This window comes from Drosophila nasuta, chromosome 3 (assembly GCF_023558535.2).
Source record: "Drosophila nasuta strain 15112-1781.00 chromosome 3, ASM2355853v1, whole genome shotgun sequence".
NCBI classification, from domain to species: domain Eukaryota; kingdom Metazoa; phylum Arthropoda; class Insecta; order Diptera; family Drosophilidae; genus Drosophila; species Drosophila nasuta.
In genome coordinates, this window is record NC_083457.1 from 37439613 (window position 1) to 37462784 (window position 23172).

The following is a 23172-nucleotide window of genomic DNA, read 5'->3' on the forward strand; positions in this document are numbered from 1 at the left end:
GTTGCTCATGAGCCAGTGATCAAAAAATTGTTCCTTCATGTTTATTCTTTCTTGCTTGTTAAGTTTTACTCATTTGTATTTTTACTCAATTGTTCAACTCTGCTCATGGTAAAGTGAGTGAGTGAACATGGGAGCAACTGAGCTGAGTAAATTAGTTATGAGGGAGTTGACTCATATGGGACAAAGAGAACACGTGAATATGAATTGAAAAAATAATTTTTGCAGTACACTTAATTTGAGAAAATCCCCAAATTAAGGATGATAATTTACTGAGATAAAATAGTTCTCACTTTTTGTAACGCTGGCATGCCTGGTTTATTGGTTCATATCGATAAAACGTTCATTTCGTTCTCCAACAACATGACTGTAATCTGTAATCAACTGTAATCTGAGGAAATTTTTTCCATATGCTGTGTAATAATAATTTGATGAAATTGTTATCCAAATATTTATTTTGACTCTGATGACGAAACGCAGTCCCTGCGATAAAGTTTATTGTAGAGTTTGGCTGTTATAATCCTACATAAAGTTTCGGTTAAGCAGATCCTATAATCTGATTTTAATTGATCCACTTAAAATCTATTTAATGTGTTTTATTAATATAATGATGTTCAATGACATTTCGTAATGTGATGTTCTTTTATTTTAAAATTAATTGTGCAGCACAAAAGTGCTTTATTCACAATTTATACAATACAGGGTATCTTGTAGTAGACCACCTTATTTTTATCGTCTTGTTGACAACAGCACACGCTCTCCAGCATACGTCACAAAACTTTTGAAATACTTCCCATATGCTTGAATTCAATTAATAATTTTTTAAAAATATATATTAAGTACAAACCAATAACATCTCAAGATTTACAGGATGTAAATCTGAGCAATCAACATGAGCTTATTTTATTCTTGACACAAATTTTTTAAATTCAATAAAAATGTAGTCTAATTTCAATTAACCACTTTTTCTACTTGTCTTCTGGTAACTTGAAGATACTACCCGCTGATTTGTTCGTGCCTTCGCTGGCGGTTGATATCCTCCAATGGTTTTGTGCTGCGATATTTGAATCTTAGTAGAGGCAACATTATATGAGCTCGGCGACTCATAATGGGCTGTGTGTAAAGCAAAATAAACCAATTAAATATCTACACAATTTATATTTTTATTTAGTTAATTTAATTTGAATTTATCATTTCACTAAATAATATTTTTTTCAAATAACTGCCAACTCAATATAATGTGCGTTTTTAAAATATGAATTTAATGGGCCTGAACAAGGTATCTTATAATTTGATCAGTGGATCTACTTACCTGTATTTCCAGTCGTTGATGCATCAGTGTTATACACCTTCAATTCCTTTGTATAGATAGGTACAAAGCAGATAAGTAAAATGAAAAAAGTTCCTATTAAGACAACGGATATAATAAACCGGTTTTCTAGAAGGAATGCCTTGCATTGCTGTTGATCTCGCTCCTCAACTGGTGTCTCATTCAGCCGGTTGACATAATCAGCTGGCCGTGCAGCAAGCGCAACATCCGTTTCAATCTCAATTACATCCTGAGTTGTGGTCTGTGCAGTGGATTTATCAGAAATTATTGAATCTGCCCAGCCAATTGCCATGTTACTTAATTTCCCGTACCTAATGGACTTTTAAATAAAAACTACGTTTTTATATAGATTTCGAAACCCATTCTTTTAAATTTGTTACTCGCCTTATTTATTTTCTTCAGCGCAGAGTTGCGCTGGGTCGCTCAAAGGCAAGTGATCAAAATATTGTTCCTTCATGTTTATTTTTTCTTTCTTATTTTTGCTCAGTTACTTAGTTGTGCTCATTGTAAAGTGCATGAGTGATCCATTGAGCAACTGAGAGAAGTAAACTAATACATGAGTATTATGCGGGAGTTGACTCATATTGTAAAAGAGAACAAGAGAACAAGTGTTCCTGCACACTACTCTGGTTGATGTAGGCAGCTCAACACCGCTTTCCAAGCAGTAGTAGCTTATTCTCATGCTGACTTTAATCCAGGATATAATGTACTTTGTTTGGTTTGTTGTTTATTTGTCTACTGCTATGCTATATACTCTGTAATGAGAAGCTTATAGAATCGGTTGTCTGCAAAAAGGAAAAGGAAAAAAGGAAAACTATCTAACCTTAAATTTTGGTGATTAAAACGATTTTTAAAGTTCCGTTGGACTTTAGTTTTAATTATTTATTGACTTGAATTTAAATTAGTTTATCAATTTGCTAAACTTTATGATTTAATAAATTATTAATTCCAATATTTTTGATACAATTTGCGTTTAAGATATGAACTTGATGTGTCTTATTTATTTCAAAATCAAATTTTGTAATAATCATTTTAATGTTGCTTTCAATAGTCACAGTATGAATTTTGCAAATTTGGCCATATTTTAGGATCAAATGTGAAATGTGTTTTATTTAAATTGCAAAGTCCCTAGAATTAACCACTTTTCTTTCCTTGCTTATGATAACCTGAAGATTTACTGTGCGTTTTATGTCCTCCAGTTTTGTGATGTGATATATGGATCCTAGTCGATACAACTTTATGTGATCTCGGCACGCATTTAATGTGGGACACGGAAGAGGCTGTGTTTAAGGCGTAATAAACAGATTCAATATTAAATTTTATGTGCTATGAGTAATGCAATTTTGTATTGCAAATAATGAAATGGAAACATATTAAATTGATTCACCACATTTATAATAAATGCAAATACAATTTTAACTATGTGTTTAAAAAATAAGGTTAACCGCCAATATAAAAGTACTGGGCGAGGTATTTTTATATTCGCTACTAATAGAGTAGAAAGGTATTATAACGTTATACCTCCAGCAAATGTACATATGTATTTATCAGGCAGTAACAAGCTATGTCCATCTGTCTGTCAGTTTGTCTGCAATTATTATTATAAAATTACAGTCCTCTTGATTCCTGAAAATTTTTGATTGAAATCAGTAAACATTTTAGAATTAATGTTATTTGTCAAATACGCGCTGCTGTAGCCGGGTATTAGTTGTTTTGGTTGATTATCTGACATGTTTTGTAAATTGAATGTAATAGTACATAGTTCAAATAACATTTAGTATATTTTAGCATTTTTTCAGTATATAATTTTTTTTATATTTTTAGAATAATACCACACTGTTTTCCTTTTTATTAAAAATGGGTCGTGGGTATCTCACGCTTGAACAAACTCTTTCTTACTTGTTTTAGTTGCATGTATATTGATTCCAGGGTACGCGCATAACACGATTATGACAAAGAGTGTTAGTAACACAATTGATATGATCACAACACTGGGGGGATACTTCTTCCTTTCAGCTGGAGCAACATATATTTCAATGTCAATTACCTCCGGAGTTGGGGGCTGTGTCGTGGATTCATTAGGTATAGATGTAGATGTAGATACCCAGCCAATCGTCATGTTACTTAATTATCCTTGCTTGATGCACTCCCGAACAAAAACGAAGTTCTGATTTTACCGCGAATTCGTTTTCTTACTTCTTTCCTTTGGCGCTGCGTTTAGAGTGGTCAAAATATTATTCCTTTATGGGTATACAGTTGTGCTCATTGTAAAGTGATTGAGTGAATAAGTGAGCAATTGAGCAAAGTAAATTAATAAGTGAGTGAGGGAGTAAACTCATATTGAAAAAAGAGAACTAGTGAACATGTTCACCCAAATGAGTGAGTGTGGGTTTCAGTCCCTGGAAACTACACTGCTTGGCTTAGGCAAGTCAAGATCTAAATTGAAATTTTAAATTTAACATAAGACAAGAACATATTTTGATGAGCTGCTCGTTGTCAGTTCCAAACATGAAGGCATGGCGAGCTTCTCGACGTTGTCAAGAGCATCCGAAGAGCATTCAAGAGCATTCACGAAAATCCTTCCATAGACATCTCTCTCTGTTACTCTGCATTAAGAAGCTTATTTTATGAATTATCTCTAAAGTGACACATTTCATAGTAATTGGAGAATTATCCATAATTATAATGATTAATCATACAAATATTAGATAATTTCACTTTAAATAGGTTATCAACAATTTTAGTGTCAATGCAAGCAAATTTTGTTAAATTACAAAAAAAAATGTTTTTCTTTAAGATATTTTTGTCGCCTGTTTTCTGTTTTTTCTTGTATTGTGTTGTGTTGGGTTGCTCACAAGCGAGTAATCAGTGAACAGTGAGTTAGAGAGAAATTGAGCTAACCGAATGTTTAAGTGAGCGTTATGCGGGAAATGACTCATATTGAAAAAGAGAACAAGTGAACAATTGTTCTTCAGAAACTACATTTCTTTGTTTTGTCAATACGAAAGCTATATTAAAAATTTATTTATATGAGACCATATTTTGAAAAGTAGCTTGTTGTCAGTACCAAACTTATAAGTTTGCTTCAAGACACCCAATTTGGGATAGAATATACACAGTCATTTGTTGTAATCTGCACTTAAAAATGATGCATTACATCTGTCAGGAAAATGATCTATACTTGTATTCGTAATAAATATTAATAAATGCACAATATTTATTTTCTTTTCGAATTATCTAAATGATTAAAACGGTATTTAAAGATATTATATATTAGACTTAAATAAGTTTATCAATAATCTTAGCGCTGATCTAACTTTACTGATTGCTTTGCTTTATGATTTCATAAATTATTAATTGCATTTTTTATTCGCTTAGTTGAGATAAATTCAATTAAATACAATTTAATGAAGTCAGACATTCAATCAACATTTTACAATTAATAGTTTAATATTTTAACTGAGTGTTTAAAATATTAATTTGACGAATAACGAAATTCTTTGCAGTGTTATTTTTAACTTTATCTAGCAGTTATTGTCGCTTCATTTCTGGTGTAAAACGAAGATACCTTTATTGCCTTGTTGTCCAAATACATGCAAATTGCACCCAGGACTAGCATAAGCAATATCAAAACCACTGCAAAGCTGATTAGAAGGAGCAGAGCCTTCATTCGAAGCCTTCTCTTTCGCAGTTTTCGCGCACTCTCATCCTCTGGTAGCAGATTCCCTGCTGTCTGTGTAGCATCCGTTGCAATCTGAATCTCACCATGAGTTGTGGTTTGTGCCGCGCTTTCTTCAGAAATCGTGTTCAGCTGAAAAACAATCGCCATCTTCCGAATCAATGCACTCTTATACACAAACACACAGGTCCTCTAAAGTTGGAAGCTAGCAATTCGGCCCGTCAATTCGATGCCATTCTGATAGACTCCGAAAATTTTGTATCTTCAAGATATTTTTAACGCCTTATTTCTGTCCTTTCTCTTAGCACACTTCGGAGCAGCGTTGTGTTTGGTTGCTCACACGCGAGTGAACGATAAATTGCTTAGCTCTCTTCAGTGAGAAGATGTCAAAAATATGAGGGAATTGACTCATTTAGTACAATAATAACAATAATAATTTATTGCTTATCAGCTGTGTTCTGTTTTGAGGTCTTGGCGACTGCGCTGCTTGGCCTTTAAAGAAAATAATGCATATTTTCAGGATCTCGTTCCCAAGCAATGAGAGGCATTCCACGCTAAGTGGATAAGAGATATCTAACTCTTAAGGAGGGGATACATCACCTGGTACATGACATGCCTGTCTGTCTCAATGACACCAAGATTTAACGCCACTTTAAAATATAGAGAAACCGAAATTTTGTAAACTATATGATAGTTAAGTTACTATCCTACACGAGACTTTAGAAATTACATTATAATATCCGCAAGAACCCGTAATTTTTAAAATATTGCAGACTGCTAAAGAAACTTCGACACTTTATATAATTACAAATTGATATATATTTTGGAATAAAGTATATTTTTTAGTGTGTTTGCTTTTGTTGCCATATTTTTTTTAAATTTCTTTAAACGGCTTTTCAAATAGACTGAAAATATACAATAATATATATAATAATTCATACATTTCAATTACTTTTCGCAATGTGTTGTTCTAAGAGTGTATTAATTAATTTCGAACAGAATAGTTTTGATTACAAACTAAAAGGCACATGCTATACTGTAGTAAATAAATATCTTGTTAATTGTTTATTCACTTTTGTAATGCCATCATCAACCGTTTGCTGGTATCATAAACAAATTGAGTACGTTGTCTGGGATTTTTCACAAAAGTTTTCGCAATGTATTGTTCTAAGAATGTATTAATTAATTTCGAACAGAATTGTTTTGATTACAAACAAAAAGACACCGGCTATAGTATATTAATGCAATCTCTTGTTGATTGTTTAAAATAGTGATATAGCGGTATCATAAACAAATTGAGTACGTTGTCTGGGATTCTTCACAAAAGTTTTCTAGGGCAAATACTTTGTTAAACTAGTTATCAAAAAACTCGATTAAATTGATTTTAATTGGCCTGTAATAAAGTATTTTGTTATTAGTGTTGTTCAGAGAAAAATATATATAACTTTAAGGTGTAACTTGAGATAATCAAAGTAGTAATTTTCAAAAATGTGGTTCAATTTCAATTGGAAAGTCACTAGAATTAACTTCTTTTCCTACCCTGTTTCTGATAGCTTGAAGATGCAACACGATGATATTTTCTATTAGCTTGTGGTTGATATCCGTTAGTAATTATGAGCTGCAATATTTGATAATGAGATTTCGGCAACCTATTAACGGAGGAGATGTAAGAAGCTATGTAAGTTGTAAGTCATCGTTTAATATAGAAAGATATTATTTAAGAGATATCTAAATCCAATTTGTTATAGTTTTGAAAATTAAAATTAGTTGATTTCAGTTTAAAGCATCAGATTACTAAATAATATTTTTATAATAAATATTAAGTCAATTTTAACGTCGTATTTAAAATATGTATTTAATAGTCCAATAGAAAAATTCTATGCGAGGTTTATTTAAATTGAATCAGTTGTTCTCCTTGACTTTATTTACAGTTGTTGAAATATTAGGGTAATACGTAACCAGGCTTTAAAATGGTACCCAAAACGATCAAAAATGCTAGTAACACGGTTGATATTATCACAATCTGTCGGCGAAACTTCATATTGTGTAGCTGTTGTTCTGACTCCTCCACTTGTGTCACATTGTGTCGGTTGACATAAACAGCTGGCTGTGCAGCAGGCGCAACATCCGTTTCAATCTCAATCTGAGTCACATCCCGAGTTGTAGTCTGTGCAGCGCATTCAGTTCCCATGTTACTTAATTACCTGTACTCAATGCACTCCATAAACAATGTTCAGATTTAGTTTTGGGAACTCGTCTTCTTAAAATTTGTTGTTCGCCTTATTTCTTTCGTTCAGCGCAGCGTTGCGCTAGGTTGCTCAAAGGTAAGTGATCAAAATATTGTTCCATCATGTTTATTTTTTCTTTCTTATTTTTGCTCAGTTACTTAGTTGTGCTCATTGTAAAGTGCATGAGTGATCCATTGAGCAACTGAGAGAAGTAAACTAATAAGTGAGTATTATGCGGGAGATGACTCATTTAGCAAAATGGAAGTAGTGAGCATGTGTACCCAAAGAATCCGTTGTGTGTTGGTTTGAGGTCTTGACGTCTGCGGTGCTTAGCCTATAAAAAAAAGAATGCATACTTTTAGGTGATTCGAGATCTAGCTCATAATGAGGGGGTATACATCACCTGGTACAAGACATATGTTTGTCTGCCTAAATGACACGCCACTATTGTGGCGTAAGTTTTGGCGATAAGATTGATTTCATTTGGCGTATTATAAAATATTTTCTTATCAGTGTTGTGCTTAGAAAAAATTTTAATTTCTCTTTTCCACAAAAATCTAAACAATAATTTGACATTTTTTAAATTTTTTTTATCAGTTATGTTAATCTGATTATAGGTATTATTAAAAGTCTTCTTTATTTCAAAAACAAATTATTTTTATACTAACTTTAATGTGTACCTTTAGATAGTCAGAGTATTAGTTTTAAAAATTTAGCCTTATTACACTGTCTCTATAATTAACAGTTTTTCTTGCTTTGCCATCGTCCATTAGCTCGCGGTTGAGATCTTCCAGTAGCTTTATGATGCACTTTTTGGGTCTTAGTAGATGAAATCATTCGTAATTTCGGAAACCAACCATTGTTAAACTTGTAAGGGGCTGTGTTTAAGGCATAATAAACAAATTAGATTACAAAACGAGATTCAATTTAATGTAATGAAAGTAATACAATCTATTATCATGGCCACCAAATAACGAAACTTAAATATATTTAATTGATTCTCCGTTGACTTAAAACTATTTTGAATCGAGCTTAAAATTGTAAGCCGACGGCAATCGTTAATTATCTATACGAATCACTTAATATTCAAAAATCCATTTGATTTCTGTTGCTTGAATTATATGTAGTTGATTTGGATTAAAATTATAAATTTTGTTTATTAATTAAAGGCATTGTCATTTAATGACGCCAGAGTTTCAGCCAGCAAATGAATTAATAATGTAAACCCAATTTGAAATGTGTGTTTGATATATCAAGTTAAGTGTAAGGTAATTTTAGTTAGCTTGGTGCTTCTACTTGCCTTTAGGTCGACTTGTTAATTCAGAGTGATATGGATCCCATTCAAATTCATTTGACTGGTCCAGTTCAGTGATCCGATTTGATAGAAGATACAAAAAGAAAGATACAGATGATCAAAAAAATAAAACAGCTGATGAGCGATGTGTATATCCATTTGATGGACCATTGCTCTGGCCTTTCCTCTTGCTTTGACTCATTCAGAAGGTTCACGGAAGATGGCTGCGGTGTTGACGCAACATACGTTCTAACGTACGTCTCAACGTTTGTCTCAACGTTCGACTCGACGTTCGACTCGATGTTCGACTCAACGTTGGACTCAACGTTAGTCTCGATGTTAATCTCAGTTACAGACTGCGATTGGGGTTGTGGCGGGCATTTATGAGAATCCGCGTTACTAGTAAAGCCAATAGCCATTTAAATAACAAGCCCGTGTTTTAGAGATTCGATCCGATCGAAGAATATCTGATGACAGTTAAGTTGTTTTTACCGCCTTTTTTCTTTTTAGCACACTTTGGAGTTGCGTTGTGCTGGGTTGCGTATACGCGAATGATCAAAATAGTGTTCATTCATAGTTATTTTTCATTGCTCAGTTTCTCAAAAGTTTAGTTCTGTTCAGTGTGAGAGCAAGTGAGCAAACGAGCACAGCTACTGATTAAGGGAGCACTATGAGGTGGTTGACTCATTTAAGAGAAGAAACAGAGAACACGTTATATTCACCAAAATAGAAACAGAAAAACAAAACACATGCGAGAGTCGTAGCATAATATTATTTGCTCTGCTCTCAACTCGCTCTCAATTTTTTACTAAGCATTTTTATACCCGCTTCCCATAGGGTAGAATATAAGTCTAACTTTGTGGCACATACACTTTTTGAAAATTATAAAATAAAGAGATATAATTTTTTTTTGCGACGGCACTTGTTTTCTCGCAAATCAAGTTTGTTTAAAATTTATCCAACCTCACTGAAGGCCCAGAAAATTGATTAAAATCAGATAGCATGCGTAATTATACCCGCTACCCATAGGGTAGAAGGGTATTATAACTTTGTGCCGCCATGAAATGTATGTAACAGGTAGAACGAGGCATCTCCGACTCTGTAAAGTATATATATTCTTGATCAGCATCAATAGCCGAGACGATCTAGCCATGTCCGTCTGTCCGTTTGTCCGTATGAACACCTAGATCTCAGAAACTATAAGAGATAGAGCTCTAATTTTTTTTCGAAAGCATGTTTGTATGCAGATAAAGTTTGTTTCAAATTTTTGCCACGCCCACTTCCGCCCCGCAAAAAAAAAATCAAATAACAAGCGTAATTTTAAAGCTAGAATAGCTAATTTTGATGTATACAATAATAACTGTAGTCTTTATGATTCCTGAAAATTTCAGGTAAAAATTGTGGAAGTTATGAAAGAAATGCTTTTGTATGGGTAAGAACACCTACTTACTAGGGGTCAGAGTTGCTTTGGCCGACAATCTGGTATATTGTGCCGTCTATGCTATATTTTGAATGTGGTACAATATAGCGATATAACAAATATACCGTTTGGTATATTTTTAATATTTTTGTAGTATTTTCGGTATATTTTGAAAATAATAACGGAATATTTTGCTTTTATTCAAAATGGGTAGCGTGTATCTCACAGTCGAGCACACTCGACTGTAGCTTTCTTACTTGTTTTTAAGCTAGAGTTGCAATTTATGATTCCTGAATATTTGATTGTGAACAGATGAAAGTTATAAAAGTGATTTAAGAAATATTGTTGTGTGGAATTACTGGATTACGGGATTTAGTTGCTTTGACTGACAATGTAGTATATTTTGTACTCTATGGTATATTTTAAATGAAGTACTATGTCAATATACCCTTGGTATATTTTAGTATTTTGCTGTATATTAATTCAGTATATTTTATGAATAATATCGAAATGTTTTGCTTGTATTAAAGAGTATCTCACAGTCAAGCACTCCCGACTGTAGATTCCTTACTTGTGTTTTATGATAATTGATATATAGTTGTAACAACACCCAAAGCCTCTTGTTTTTCTAATGCCAGCTAGCCATTTGCTTGTATCTTTAACAAATTAAGTTCGTTGTCTGGCATACGTCACAAAACTTTCCAAATGTTTGAAAAGTGCTACGTTAACATTGCTATCCAGAAACTCGCCATCGCAATTATGGCCGAAGTTTTTTGCGATAAGATTGATTTTAATTTGCTTGTTATAAATTATTTTCTTATCAGTATTGCGAAAAGAAAAAATGCGTAACTTTTCATTTCACTTTTCAAAAAATTCAAAACAATTATAAAGTATGTATATATATTTTTTTAATATTTATCAGTTATGTTTATATTATTTTGGATATTATTATAAGCCTTCTTAATTTCAAAAACTAATTCTTTTTAAAACAATTTTAATGTGTCTCTATAATTATCCTTTTTTTCTGCTTTTCTGCACTGCTCCATTAGATCGCGGTTGATATCCTCCAGTAGCTTTACTAGTATACTGCACTTGGGTCTTAGTAGATGAAATCTTATGTAAGCTCGGAGACTTGTAAGGGGCTGTGTTTAAGACAAAATAAACGAATTATATCACAAAACGAAATTCAATTTACCGCAATATATGTAATGCAATCTTTTATCATAGTCATAAATTTGAATATATTTTATTTATTCTCCGTTTTCTTTAAAACTATTTTAAATCAAGCTGAAAATTGTAAGCTGACGGCAAACGTTTATTATCTATACAAATCACAAAATATTCACAAATCTATTTAATTTAATTTGTTTGAACTATACGTAGTTGACTTGAATTTAATTTATTTAATTGAATTGTAATACTTTTATTAATTAATGCCATTAGCATGTTATGACGCCAGAGTTTCAAATGTGTGTTTGATATATCAAGTTATGTGTAAGGTATTTTTAGTTAGGTTGGTGCTTCTACTTGCCTTTAGGTCGACTTGTTAATTTACTGTTATATGACTCCCAGTGAATTGACGGTTCATATTCATTTGATCGGTAAAAATCATTTGACTGGTCAAAATCATTTGACTGCTCAAATTGTATTGATTCATCCAATGTCGATTTGCGAGAAGGTATAAAGAAACAGATGATCACAATCGAAAAAAAAATGATGAGCATTATGTACAACAACTTGAGCGACCGTCGCCCTTCATCCTCCAGTTGTTGCAGGCGGTTTACGGTAGCTGGCTGCGGTGTTGACGGAACATACGTCCTAACGTACGTCTCGACGAACGTCTCAATATTAATCTCAGTTGCTGGCTGAGTTGTGGGCTGTGGCGGGGATTTTTTAGAATCCGCGTTATTCTTTAAGCCAATCGCCATGTAATTAACAATCCTGAACGTGTTTTAGAAATTCGATCCGATCAAAGAATATGTGAAGTACTGATTATCTAGTTATTTTCACTGCCTTATTTCTTTCTTTTTTCAGCACACTTGGGAGTAGCGTTGTGCTGTGTTGATTATACGCGAATGATCAAAAAGTGTTCATTCGTGTTTATTCAGACTCTCTCAGTTTCTCAATAGTTTAGTTCTGTTCAGTAAAGAGTGAGTGAGAGAGAAAGTGAGCAAACGAGCAAAGCAACTGATTAAGGGAGCAATATGAAGTTATTCACTCATTCTCTTCATACGTTATATTCACCAAAATATAAACAGAAAAAAACAAAACGCTAGAGCCGTAGCATGTGGAAACTATCGCTCTCAATTTTTTACGCATTTTTTTGGTATTGTTCATTTATAAACTTATCACTTGACGAAACTGTGCGCATAGCAGAGCACATACTTTTTCGTTGTTCTGTTATGACTCTGCTTCGCCTCTCATCAAAATGAGAGAGCAATAGCAACATGTTTATAAATCCCGCTGTTATGGAGTAGCATATTGGCACTTTATACTATGACAAAATGACAAAAAAAAAATAGAATGTATTTTGGAATAATATGAAAATTATCTTATTGTCTTTCAAATTACAAATAAATATTTTAAATGTATTAATTTGAAGCAAATTCTAATATCTTAAATGTATTTATTTTGCTTTTATGTTTTTATGGATTTTTTATCTCTCTTTTTGCTCGCTTTGCATGCGTATTTATCTCTACGCACAATTTTTGCTTAGCGTGTGTGGTAACTGCTGGTTCTCAGAGTTTTTGTTTGCACGCTTTAGGTATAAAACGTAGATGTACGCGCCCAGATTAGGTGTCGATTGCATTTGCCACTCGCTGATCGACGTTGCACATGATAACTTGTGGCAGCTGGCATGGCTATGAACAAGAAATGAAAATAGTAATGGAACTAGATATGTGTAATGGTAATGGCGTCCAAAAGGAAGCGCACACACACCTTGCGCATTTATTTGCACGTACTGCAAGCAAATATGAGAAATAGTTTGAGCAAGCAAATATGAGAAATAGTTAGACTTCGATATATACAAATCATAAAATATTCAAAAATTTATTTGACTTTTTAATTGAATTGCGTTAGTTTTATTAATCAAAGACGCCAGAATCTCTGTCAGCAAATGTATAAAAAATGCTAACTCTATTTTAAATTACATATCAAGCTTGCCTCTAGTTTGACTTGTTAATTCAGTGTATTAGAGAAGTCAAGATCAGAGTCGATAACAGCATGATAAACAGTACGTAGAACACTTTGAACGGCAGTTGCCCATCACTTTCCTCTGCTGCCTGATTCAGCCGGTTGACGGAAGCTGGCTGTGCTGCATATGCAACATACGTCCTAACGATGGTCTCAACGTTCGTATCGAGGTTCGTCTCAACTTCAGTCTCAAGGTTAATCTCAGTTGCAGACTGAGTTGGGGGTTGTGGCGGGCATTTATTCGAATCCGCGTTACTCGTAAAGCCAATAGCCATTTAAATAAATCCGATCGAAGAATATCTGATGAACTGACAATTAAGTTGTTTTTTCCGTCTTTTTCCTTTTTAGCACACTGCGTTGTGCTGGGTTGCTTACACGCGAATGATCAAAATAATGTTAATTTATGTTTATTCTTCATTGCTCAGTTTCTCAAAAGTTTAATTCTGTTCATTGAGAGAGCAAGTAAGGGAGCAATATGAGGTGGTTTACTCATTTAAGAGAAGTAGTGGAGAACACGTTATATTCACCAACATAGAAACAGAAAAACGAAACACATGCGAGAGCCGTACGCATATGGAAAATATTATTGACTCTGCTCTCAACTCTCTCTCAATATTTTACTATGCATTTTTTTACCCGCTACTCATAAAGTAGAATGGAATTGTGGCTTAATAAAAAGTATGTAATTGGCAGAAGGAGGCATCTCCGAAACTATTAAGTACATATATATATTTTTCATCAGCCATGTCCGTCTGTCTGCCTGTCCGACTGCTTGTTTTTCAATCCGTATGACGTACGCATAGATCTCAGAAACTATAAGATATAGCGGTATAATTCTTTTTCGACAGCACATGTTATGTTTGAACGCAATTTAAGTTTGTTTAAAATATTTAACACGCCAAGTACATACATATAATACAAATTATAGCTCTATTTCTTGTAGTCTCTGAGATCTAGGTGTTCATACGGACAGACGAACAGACACACAGGCACACAGACGGACATGGCTACGATTTCGGCTGTTGATGCTGATCAAGAATATATATACTTTATAGGGTCGGAGATGCCTCCTTTTACCTGTTACATACATTTCCTGCCGGCACAAAGTTTTCCTTTTTAGCACACTTTGGAGTAGCTGGGTTGCTCACACGCAACCAATGGGTAGCGGCTATAAAAATACTTTTTTATGGGGAAAACGGCAACTTAATTAGTTGCTTTGGCTGACAATGTAGTATATTTGTACTCTTTGATATAATTTAAATGTAATACTATATCAATATACCCTTAGCATATTTTAGTATTTTTGCGTTATATTAAGTCGGTATATTTTAGGAATAACACAAATCTGTTTTGCTTGTATTAAAGAGTATCTCACAGTCAAGCACACTCGACTGTGGATTTCTTACTTGTGTTATAATTAAAATGTAGTTGTATCAACACCCAAAGCCCCTTGTTTCTAATGTCATCAGCTGGCCATTTGCTAATATCTATAAAAAATTGAGTTCGTTGTCTGGCATACATTACAAAAAAACTTTCCAAATGTTTGAAAAGTGCTACGGACAAACGCTTCGTTAATATTGTTATCCTGAAACTCGCCATCGTAATTGTGGCGGAAGATTTTAGCGATAAGATTGATTTTAATTTGCCTTTTAAAAACTATTTTCTTATCAGTATTGCGGTCAGAAAAAATAATCAAATTTGTTTATCAGTTATGTTAATTTTATTTTGGTTATTATTGAAAGTCTACTTTATTTAAAAAACGAATTCATTTTATACCAACTTTAATGTGTCTCTATAATTAACTTTTTTCTGATTTTCTGCACTGATCCATTAGCTTGCGGTTTAGATCCTCCAGTAGATTTATACTGCACTTGGGTCTTAGTGGATAATATCTTATGTAACCTGTAATCTGTAATTGGAGATCAATCATTTTTGGACTTGTTAGGGACTGTGGGTAAGACATAATAGACAAATTATAACACAAAGCTAGATTCAATTTAATGTAATATAAGTAATGCAGTCTATTATAATTTATTAATATGTATATTTAATTTATTCTCCGTTGCCTTAAATCCTACTTTTTAATCAAGCTAAAAATTGTAAGCCGAGGGCAACTGTTAATTATCTCTATACGAATCACAAAATATTCCAAAATTTTTTTGATTTCATTTGTTGGAATTATACGTAGTTGATTTGAATTTAATTTGCCAATACTTTATGGCACTTAAATTGAATTGTAATATTTTTATTAATTAATGTCATTTACATTTTATGACGACAAAATTTCAGTCGTCAATTTTATTAATAATGCTATCTTAATTTTAAATTTGGGTTTGATATACATATCAAGTTAAGTATAAGGTATTTTTAGTTACGTTGGTGCTTCTACTTGCCCTTAGGTTGACTTTTTAATTTTGTATTATATGGGTCCCATTCAATCGACTGGTCAAATTAATTTGACTGGTCCAATTCAAAAGACTGGTCCAATACTATTGACTCATCCAATTGTGAGTTGTTAGAAGGTATTAAGAAACAGATGATCACAATCGTAAAAAAAATACCTAGGGATATGTACAACAACTTGACGGACCGTCGCGCTTCCTCCTCCAATGATGTCAGACGGTTATCAGAAGAACATACGTCCTAACGTACATCTCGACGAACGTCTCAATGTCAATCTCAATGTCCGACGGAGTTGTGGGCTGTGGCGGTCATTTTGTAGAGTCCGCGTTACTCTCTGAGCCAATCACGATGTAATCAACAAGCCTGAAAGTGTTTTAGAAATTCGATCTGATTGAAGAATATGTGATGGGCTGATTATCTAGTTGTTTTCACCTGATTAGTAAAGAGTGAGCGAGAGAGAAAGTGAGCAAAGCGAGTTAAGCAACAGATTAAGGGAGCACTATGAGGTCGTTGACTCATTTAAGAGAAGAAATGGAGAGCACTTTATTCACCAAAATAGGAACATACAACAAAATATGTGCGAGAGCCGTAGCATATGGAAAATATCGCTCTAAACTTTTTATTACGCATTTTTTGGTATTGTTCTCTGTCAGCACTATGACTTGACGAAAGTGCGAGCCAAGCAGAACACATACTTTTCGTTGTTCTGCTTTGACTCTGTTTCGCCTCTCATCAAATTGAGAATTGTATCAATAGCAAAATTTCTATAAATTTCTATGCGATGTAGTATATTGACACTTTATAGTATAACAAAATGACTGGAATAATAGCCAATAATTTGAAAGCTATCTTATTGTTTTTTAAATTACAAATAAATATTTTATATTTATCAATCGAATGCAAACACTTATAGCTACATTTGATTTTAAATATATTCATTTTGCTTTTATGTTTTTGTGGATTTTTATCTTTCTTTTTGCACGCTTTTTCGTGTTTATCTCTACGCACAATTTTTGGCTTAGCGTGTGTGGTAACTTCTGGTTCTCAGAGTTTTTGTTTGCACGCTTTACGAATAAAACGTAGATGTACGCGCCCAGATTAGGTGTCGATTGCATTTGCCACTCGCAGATCGACGTTGCACATGATAACTTGTGGCAGCTGGCATGGCTATGAACAAGAAATGAAAATAGTAATGGAACTAGATATTTGTAATGGTAATGGCGTCCAAAAGGAAGCGCACACACACCTTGCGCATTTATTTGCACGTACTGCAAGCAAATATGAGAAATACTTTGTTTACCAACAAAAACCCCTGCATAAAATGAAGACATTGTGGCAATAAGAGTGGGAAACGACTGCATGAATAGGAATCATAAACAAGGGCATGACATATGAGAAAGGTGTAAAACAAGTGTTTTTCTTAATGCTAATAATGTTTCTAATGTTAAAAATGTATTGGATAGGTATATTTTCAATTATCAAAATATGTGAAATGACTTAAACTAATTGACATTCTTTTCTCTTAAATGCAAGGAAAATGCATTCGAAATTGTTTATCAATTTACTTATAATTACTTAATTTTGTCAAGTCTACTTCTAGTCGAAATTTCTGGAGTAGTGCTCAAAAGTCAAGCAGAGCGCGCAAAACAGTTTTTAAATTTTTAATATTTTTTGATTATTGCAACGCTGGAGCCAAAAAACATTCAACATGTTATCAATCACTCATAACAACTTATCTATCAAAATATTTGTCATACGATGCGAAAAACAAAAATAAATCTTTGCATTAAACGGGATGATTTTTTGCACACACGATTGATTACGAAATTGTTTTAAAAAAATTTTTTCAGTGTTTTCGGGGTGTGAAAAATATTTCATTTTAATTACTCAGAATCATAATCTGAATTATTTTCTTAGTTCAGTTATTTATGTTTAACAGATAACAAATTGCAAAATATTCAATAATTGTTTAAACCATTTTATCATTGCCAAGAGTAAATTATCATTTGCTAAATAAGCGACACTGTCAGCTGTCGCTGAGTGTGGTTCGATGGCTATGGCGTAGGCAGTAAAAGGATCGAGCGAGCAGTGTGCTTATGCAATCGCCTGTGAAAGCATCGGAACTCTCTTCGCGATTATGAATAAACAGACTTCGGCAGAACAGACTTCGACAAAATCAAATCATAAAATATTCAAAAATTCATTTGACTTGTTAATTTATTTGCGTTATTTTTATTAATCAAAGACGCCAGAATCTCTGTCAGCAAATTTATAAAAAATGCTAACTCAATTTTAAATTACATATCAAGCTTGCCTCTAGTTTGACTTGTTTATTCAGTGTATTACGGTAAACGGTCCAATTCTGATTAGTGATGCGTTATAGAAGTCAAGATCCAAGCCCATAAGAACATGATAAACAGTACGTAGAGCACTTTGAACGGCAGTTGCCCATGACTTTCCTCTGCTGCCTGATTCAGCCGGTTGTCGGAAGTTGGCTGTGCTGCAGATGCAGCATACGTTCTAACGTTGGTCTCAACGTTCGTATCGAGGTTCGTCTCAACTTCAGTCTCAATGTTAATCTCAGTTGCAGACTGAGTTGGGGGTTGTGGCGGGCATTTATTCGAGTCCGCGTTACTCGTAAAGCCAATAGCCATTTAAATAACAAGCCCAGGCGTATTTTAAAAATTCGATCCGATCGAAGAATATCTGATGAACTGACAATTAAGTTGTTTTTCCCGTCCTTTTCCTTTTTAGCACACTTTGGAGTAGCGTTGTGCTGGGTTGCTTACACGCGAATGATCAAAATAATGTTAATTTATGTTTATTCTTCATTGCTCAGTTTCTCAAAAGTTTAATTCTGTTCATTGAGAAAGCAAGTGAGGGAGGGAGGTGGTTGACTCATTTAAGAGAATAAGTGGAGAACACATTATATTCACCAACATAGAAACAGAAAAAACGAAACACATGCGAGAGCCGTACGCATATGGAAAATATTATTGGCTCTGCTCTCAACTCTCTCTCAATATTTTACTATGCATTTTTTTACCCACTTTATGAGTAGCGGGTAAAAAAATGTTAGAATGGAATTGTGGCTCAATAAAAAGTATGTAATAGCCAGAAGGAGGCATCTCCGAAACTATTAAGTATATATATTTTTCATCAGCCATGTCCGTCTGTCTGCCTGTTCGGCTGCTTGTTTTTCAATCTGTATGAACGCATAGATCTCAGAAACTATAAGATATAGCGATATAATTATTTTTCGACAGCACATGTTATGTTTGAACGCAATTTAAGTTTGTTTAAAATATTTAACACGCCAAGTACATACATATAATACAAATTATATCTCTATCTCTTATAGTCTCTGAGACTTAGGTGTTCATACGGAGAGACGGACAGACACACAGACACACAGACGGACATGGCTACGATTTCGGCTGTTAATGCTGATCAAGAATATATATACTTTTTAGGGTCGGAGATGCCTCCTTTTATCTGTTATATACTTTTCCTGCCGACACAAAGTTATAATACCCTTCTACCCAATGGGTAGCGACTATAAAAATACTTTTGTATGGGGCAAACGGCTACTTAATTAGTTGCTTTGGCTGACAATGTAGTACATTTGTACTCTTTGATATAATTTAAATGTAATACTATATCAATATACCCTTAGCATATTTTAGTATTTTTGCGTTATATTAATTAGATATATTTTAGGAGTAACACAAATCGGTTTTGCTTGTATTAAAGAGTATCTCACAGTCAAGCACACTCGACTGTGGATTTCTTACTTGTGTTATAATTAAAATGTAGTTGTATTAACACCCATAGCCCCTTGTTTCTAATGTCATCAGCTGGCCATTTGCTAATATCTATAAAAAAATTGAGTTCATTGTCTGGCATACATTAAAAAAAAACTTTCCAAATGTTTGAAAAGTGCTACGGGCAAACGCTTCGTTAATATTGTTATCCAGAAACTCGCCATCGTAATTGTGGCGGAATATTTTTGCTATAAGATTGATTTTAATTTGCCTTTTAAAAACTATTTTCTTATCAGTATTGCGGTCAGAAGAAATAAATAAATTTTTTTATCAGTTATGTTAATTTTATTTTGGTTATTATTAAAAGTCTACTTTATTTTAAAAACGAATTCATTTTATACCAACTTTAATTATATTTTAATTTAAAGTAAGGGGCTGTGGGTAAGATATAATAGACAAATTAGAACAAAAATGAGATTCAATTTAATGTAATATAAGTAATGCAGTCTATTATAATTTATTAATATGTATATTTAATTTATTCTCCGTTGCCTTAAATCCTATTTTTTTAATCAAGCTACAAATTGTAAGCCGAGGGCAACCGTTAATTATCTCTATACGAATCACAAAATATTCCAAAATCTTTTTGATTTCATTTGTTGGAATTATACGTAGTTGATTTGAATTTAATTTGCCAATACTTTATGGCACTTAAATTGAATTGTAATATTTTTGCTAACTAATGTGGTTTGCATTTTATGACGACAAAGTTTCAGTCGTCAATTTTATTAATAATGCTATCTTAATTTTAAATTTGGGTTTAATATTCATGTCAAGTTAAGTATAAGGTATTTTTAGTTACGTTGTTGCTTCTATTTGCCTTTAGGTCGTCTTTTTAATTTTGTATTATATGGGTCCCATTCAATCGACTGGTCAAAGTCATTTAACTGACCGTCGCGCTTCCTCCTCCAATGATGTCAGACGGTTATCAGAATCTGGCTGCGGTGTTGACGCAACATACGTCCTAAAGTATCAATCTCAATGTCTGACGGAGTTATGGGCTATGGCGGGCATTTTGTAGAATCCGCGTTACTCCTTGAGCCAATCACAATGTAATTAACAAGCCTGTAAGTGTTTTAGAAATTCGATCCGATTGAAGAATATGGTAATGGGCTGATTATCTAGTTGTTTTCACCGCGTTATTTCTCTTTTAGTTAACATACTTTGGAGTAGCGTTGTGCTAAGTTGCTTACATGCGAATAAACAAAAAGTGTTCATTCGTGTTTATTCTTCATTGCTCAGTTTCTGAATAATTTCAGTTGTGTTCAGTAAAGAGTGCGCGAGAGAGAAATTGAGCAAAGCGAGTTAAGCAACAGATTAAGGGAGTACTATGATGTCGTTGACTCATTTAAGAGAAGAAATGGAGAGCACTTTATATACACCAAAATAGGAACATACAACAAAACATGTGCGAGAGCCGTAGCATATGGAAAATATCGCTCTAAACTTTTTATTACGCATTTTTTGGTATTGTTCTCTGTCAGCATTATGACTTGACGAAAGTGCGAGCCGAGCAGAACACATACTTTTCGTTGTTCTGCTTTGTTTTTTCGCCTCTCATCAAATTGAGAATTGTATCAATAGCAAAATTTCTATAAATTTCTATGCGATGTAGTATATTGACACTTTATAGTATAACAAAATGACTGGAATAATAGCCAATAATTTGAAAGCTATCTTATTGTTTTTTAAATTACAAATAAATATTTTATATTTATCAATCGAATGCAAACACTTATAGCTACATTTGATTTTAAATATATTCATTTTGCTTTTATGTTTTTGTGGATTTTTATCTTTCTTTTTGCACGCTTTTTCGTGTTTATCTCTACGCACAATTTTTGGCTTAGCGTGTACGGTAACTGCTGGCTCTCAGAGTTTTTGTTTGCACGCTTTACGAATAAAACGTAGATGTACGCGCCCAGATTAGGTGTCGATTGCATTTGCCACTCGCAGATCGACGTTGCACATGATAACTTGTGGCAGCTGGCATGACTACGAACAAGAAATGAAAATAGTAATGGAACTAGATATTTGTAATTATAATGGCGTCCAAAAGGAAGCGCACACACACCTTGCGCATTTATTTGCACGTACTGCAAGCAAATATGAGAAATAGTTTGTTACCATTAAAAGCCCCAGCATAAAATGAAGACATTGTGGCAATAAGAGTGGGAAACGACTGCATGAACAGAAATCATAAACAAGGGCATGACATATGAGAAAGATGTAAAACAAGTGTTTTTCTAAATGCTAATAATGTTTTTAATGTTAAAAATACGTACATTTTCAATTACTCAAAATTTAAGAAATTACTTATACTAAGTGACATTAATTTTTCTTAAATGAAAGGAAAATGCATTCGAAATTGTTTATCAATTTACTTATAGGTACTTCATTTTGTCAAGTCTACTTCTAGTCGAAATTTCTGGAGTAGTGCGCAAATGTCACACAGAGCGGAGAAAACAGTTTTTAAATTTTTAATATTTTTTGGTTATTGCAATGCTGGATGTCAAAAAACATTGAACATGTTATTATTATTATTATTAAAATATTCATCATATGATGCAAAAAACAAAAATAAATCTTTGCATTGACTTTAACGGGATGATTGATTACGAAATTATTTATCTTAAAATATTTTCTTTTCAGTGTTTCCCATAATTAATCTGAATTATTTACTTAGTTCAGTTATTTATGTTCAACAGATAACCAATTGCAAAATTATTTTAAATTGTTTAAACGTATTTAATTGCCAAAGTAAGTTTATATTTGCTAAATATGAATACTTTATTATGATAATTATAAGCCACACTTCCATTATTCAATAAACGGATAAATTGGATATTGCTTATGTAAATATATGCTTAAAATGTTAATAACAAGTTCTATAAATTATGCAATTCGAATAAGGATCTTCTTACATGTGAGAGTTGTTGAAAAATGTAATCACTTCACATCACATTCATGTTGATTTTGGTAGTGCGAGGCAATTGGAAAAGTTATTTTAATTTGGTTAGCATTTGTTGTTTGCGCTTCTTCGAATAATGTTTGGTTGGTTGGTTGGCTTCGTTCATTGTTTGTTTGAGTCGTTTCGCTTTCCAATGTCGCCTTTTATCTTCGGGCGATTATTTCACTTTCCCAAAATTCATTTGCGTGTTTTTCATGACAAACGTATGGAAATCGCTTCGAGCAGCGTGCTGAGAAAAAAGTCGGAATTCAATTATGATATCATTTCAAGTAGTTCGTTAAATGGCTTTTGTTGCCAATGCCAAAGGCAGCGGAAGCTTGTATAAATGAATTAGTGTGCATTACAAAACCGAGTTAGTATTCAAACTCACACTCGTGTGACTACTCGTTTAACGGGGCGAAATTCTTTTTGTTGCATACTCGTATTTTTCCAACCGAATTCCTTTCGAGCCATAGCGTTGCCATTTAAAAGCAGGGCTGGCCACAAGTGCAAAAAGAGAGACGAAAGAAAAAACACTCTAAAATGAACAAAATAGCGCGCGTCCTTTGCTGCACTCGATTACGGTCGGCACTTTCCGGTTTCGATTCCCTTGCAGTGCTCTTCACACCACTTCTCAGTTCTCTCCCGCCCATATTTGAATGGAGGTGTAGGAAGAAAGGGCGAAAGGGCGTGAGGTTGTAGCTAGTGTTGTTGCCCGAACACGTAGTTGAGCTAAAACAAAGTTAATTAGATTTGTTGCAAGATGGTCATTATTGAAGCCAAATGGTCGTCGGGTCGGCTGGGGGCATCGTCAATCCCTTTTAATGGACACAGCCAGTGCACTCAATTTGA

The 23172-nt window shown here is 33.4% G+C and overlaps 3 protein-coding genes across 5 annotated transcripts in view; 1 reads left to right on the forward strand and 2 right to left on the reverse strand.

Annotated features, from left to right (window-relative positions):
- Positions 1–23172, forward strand: part of LOC132791864 (GTP-binding protein Rhes) — a 45613-nt gene that overhangs the window by 18504 nt on the left and 3937 nt on the right. The gene's annotated exons all lie outside the window — the stretch shown is intronic.
- On the reverse strand, positions 2295–3554 carry LOC132793037 (uncharacterized). The gene is made up of 2 exons (XM_060802632.1): positions 3227–3554; positions 2295–2607 (listed from the first exon to the last, which is right to left on the reverse strand). Exons 1-2 carry the CDS (start codon positions 3444–3446, stop codon positions 2462–2464), a joined length of 366 nt encoding a protein of 121 aa, XP_060658615.1. The 5' UTR covers positions 3447–3554; the 3' UTR covers positions 2295–2461.
- Positions 10880–12009, reverse strand: LOC132792014 (uncharacterized). Its single transcript, XM_060801201.1, has 2 exons — positions 11480–12009; positions 10880–11090 (listed from the first exon to the last, which is right to left on the reverse strand). The coding sequence occupies exons 1-2, from the start codon at positions 11874–11876 to the stop codon at positions 10960–10962; spliced, it is 528 nt and encodes a 175-aa protein (XP_060657184.1). The 5' UTR covers positions 11877–12009; the 3' UTR covers positions 10880–10959.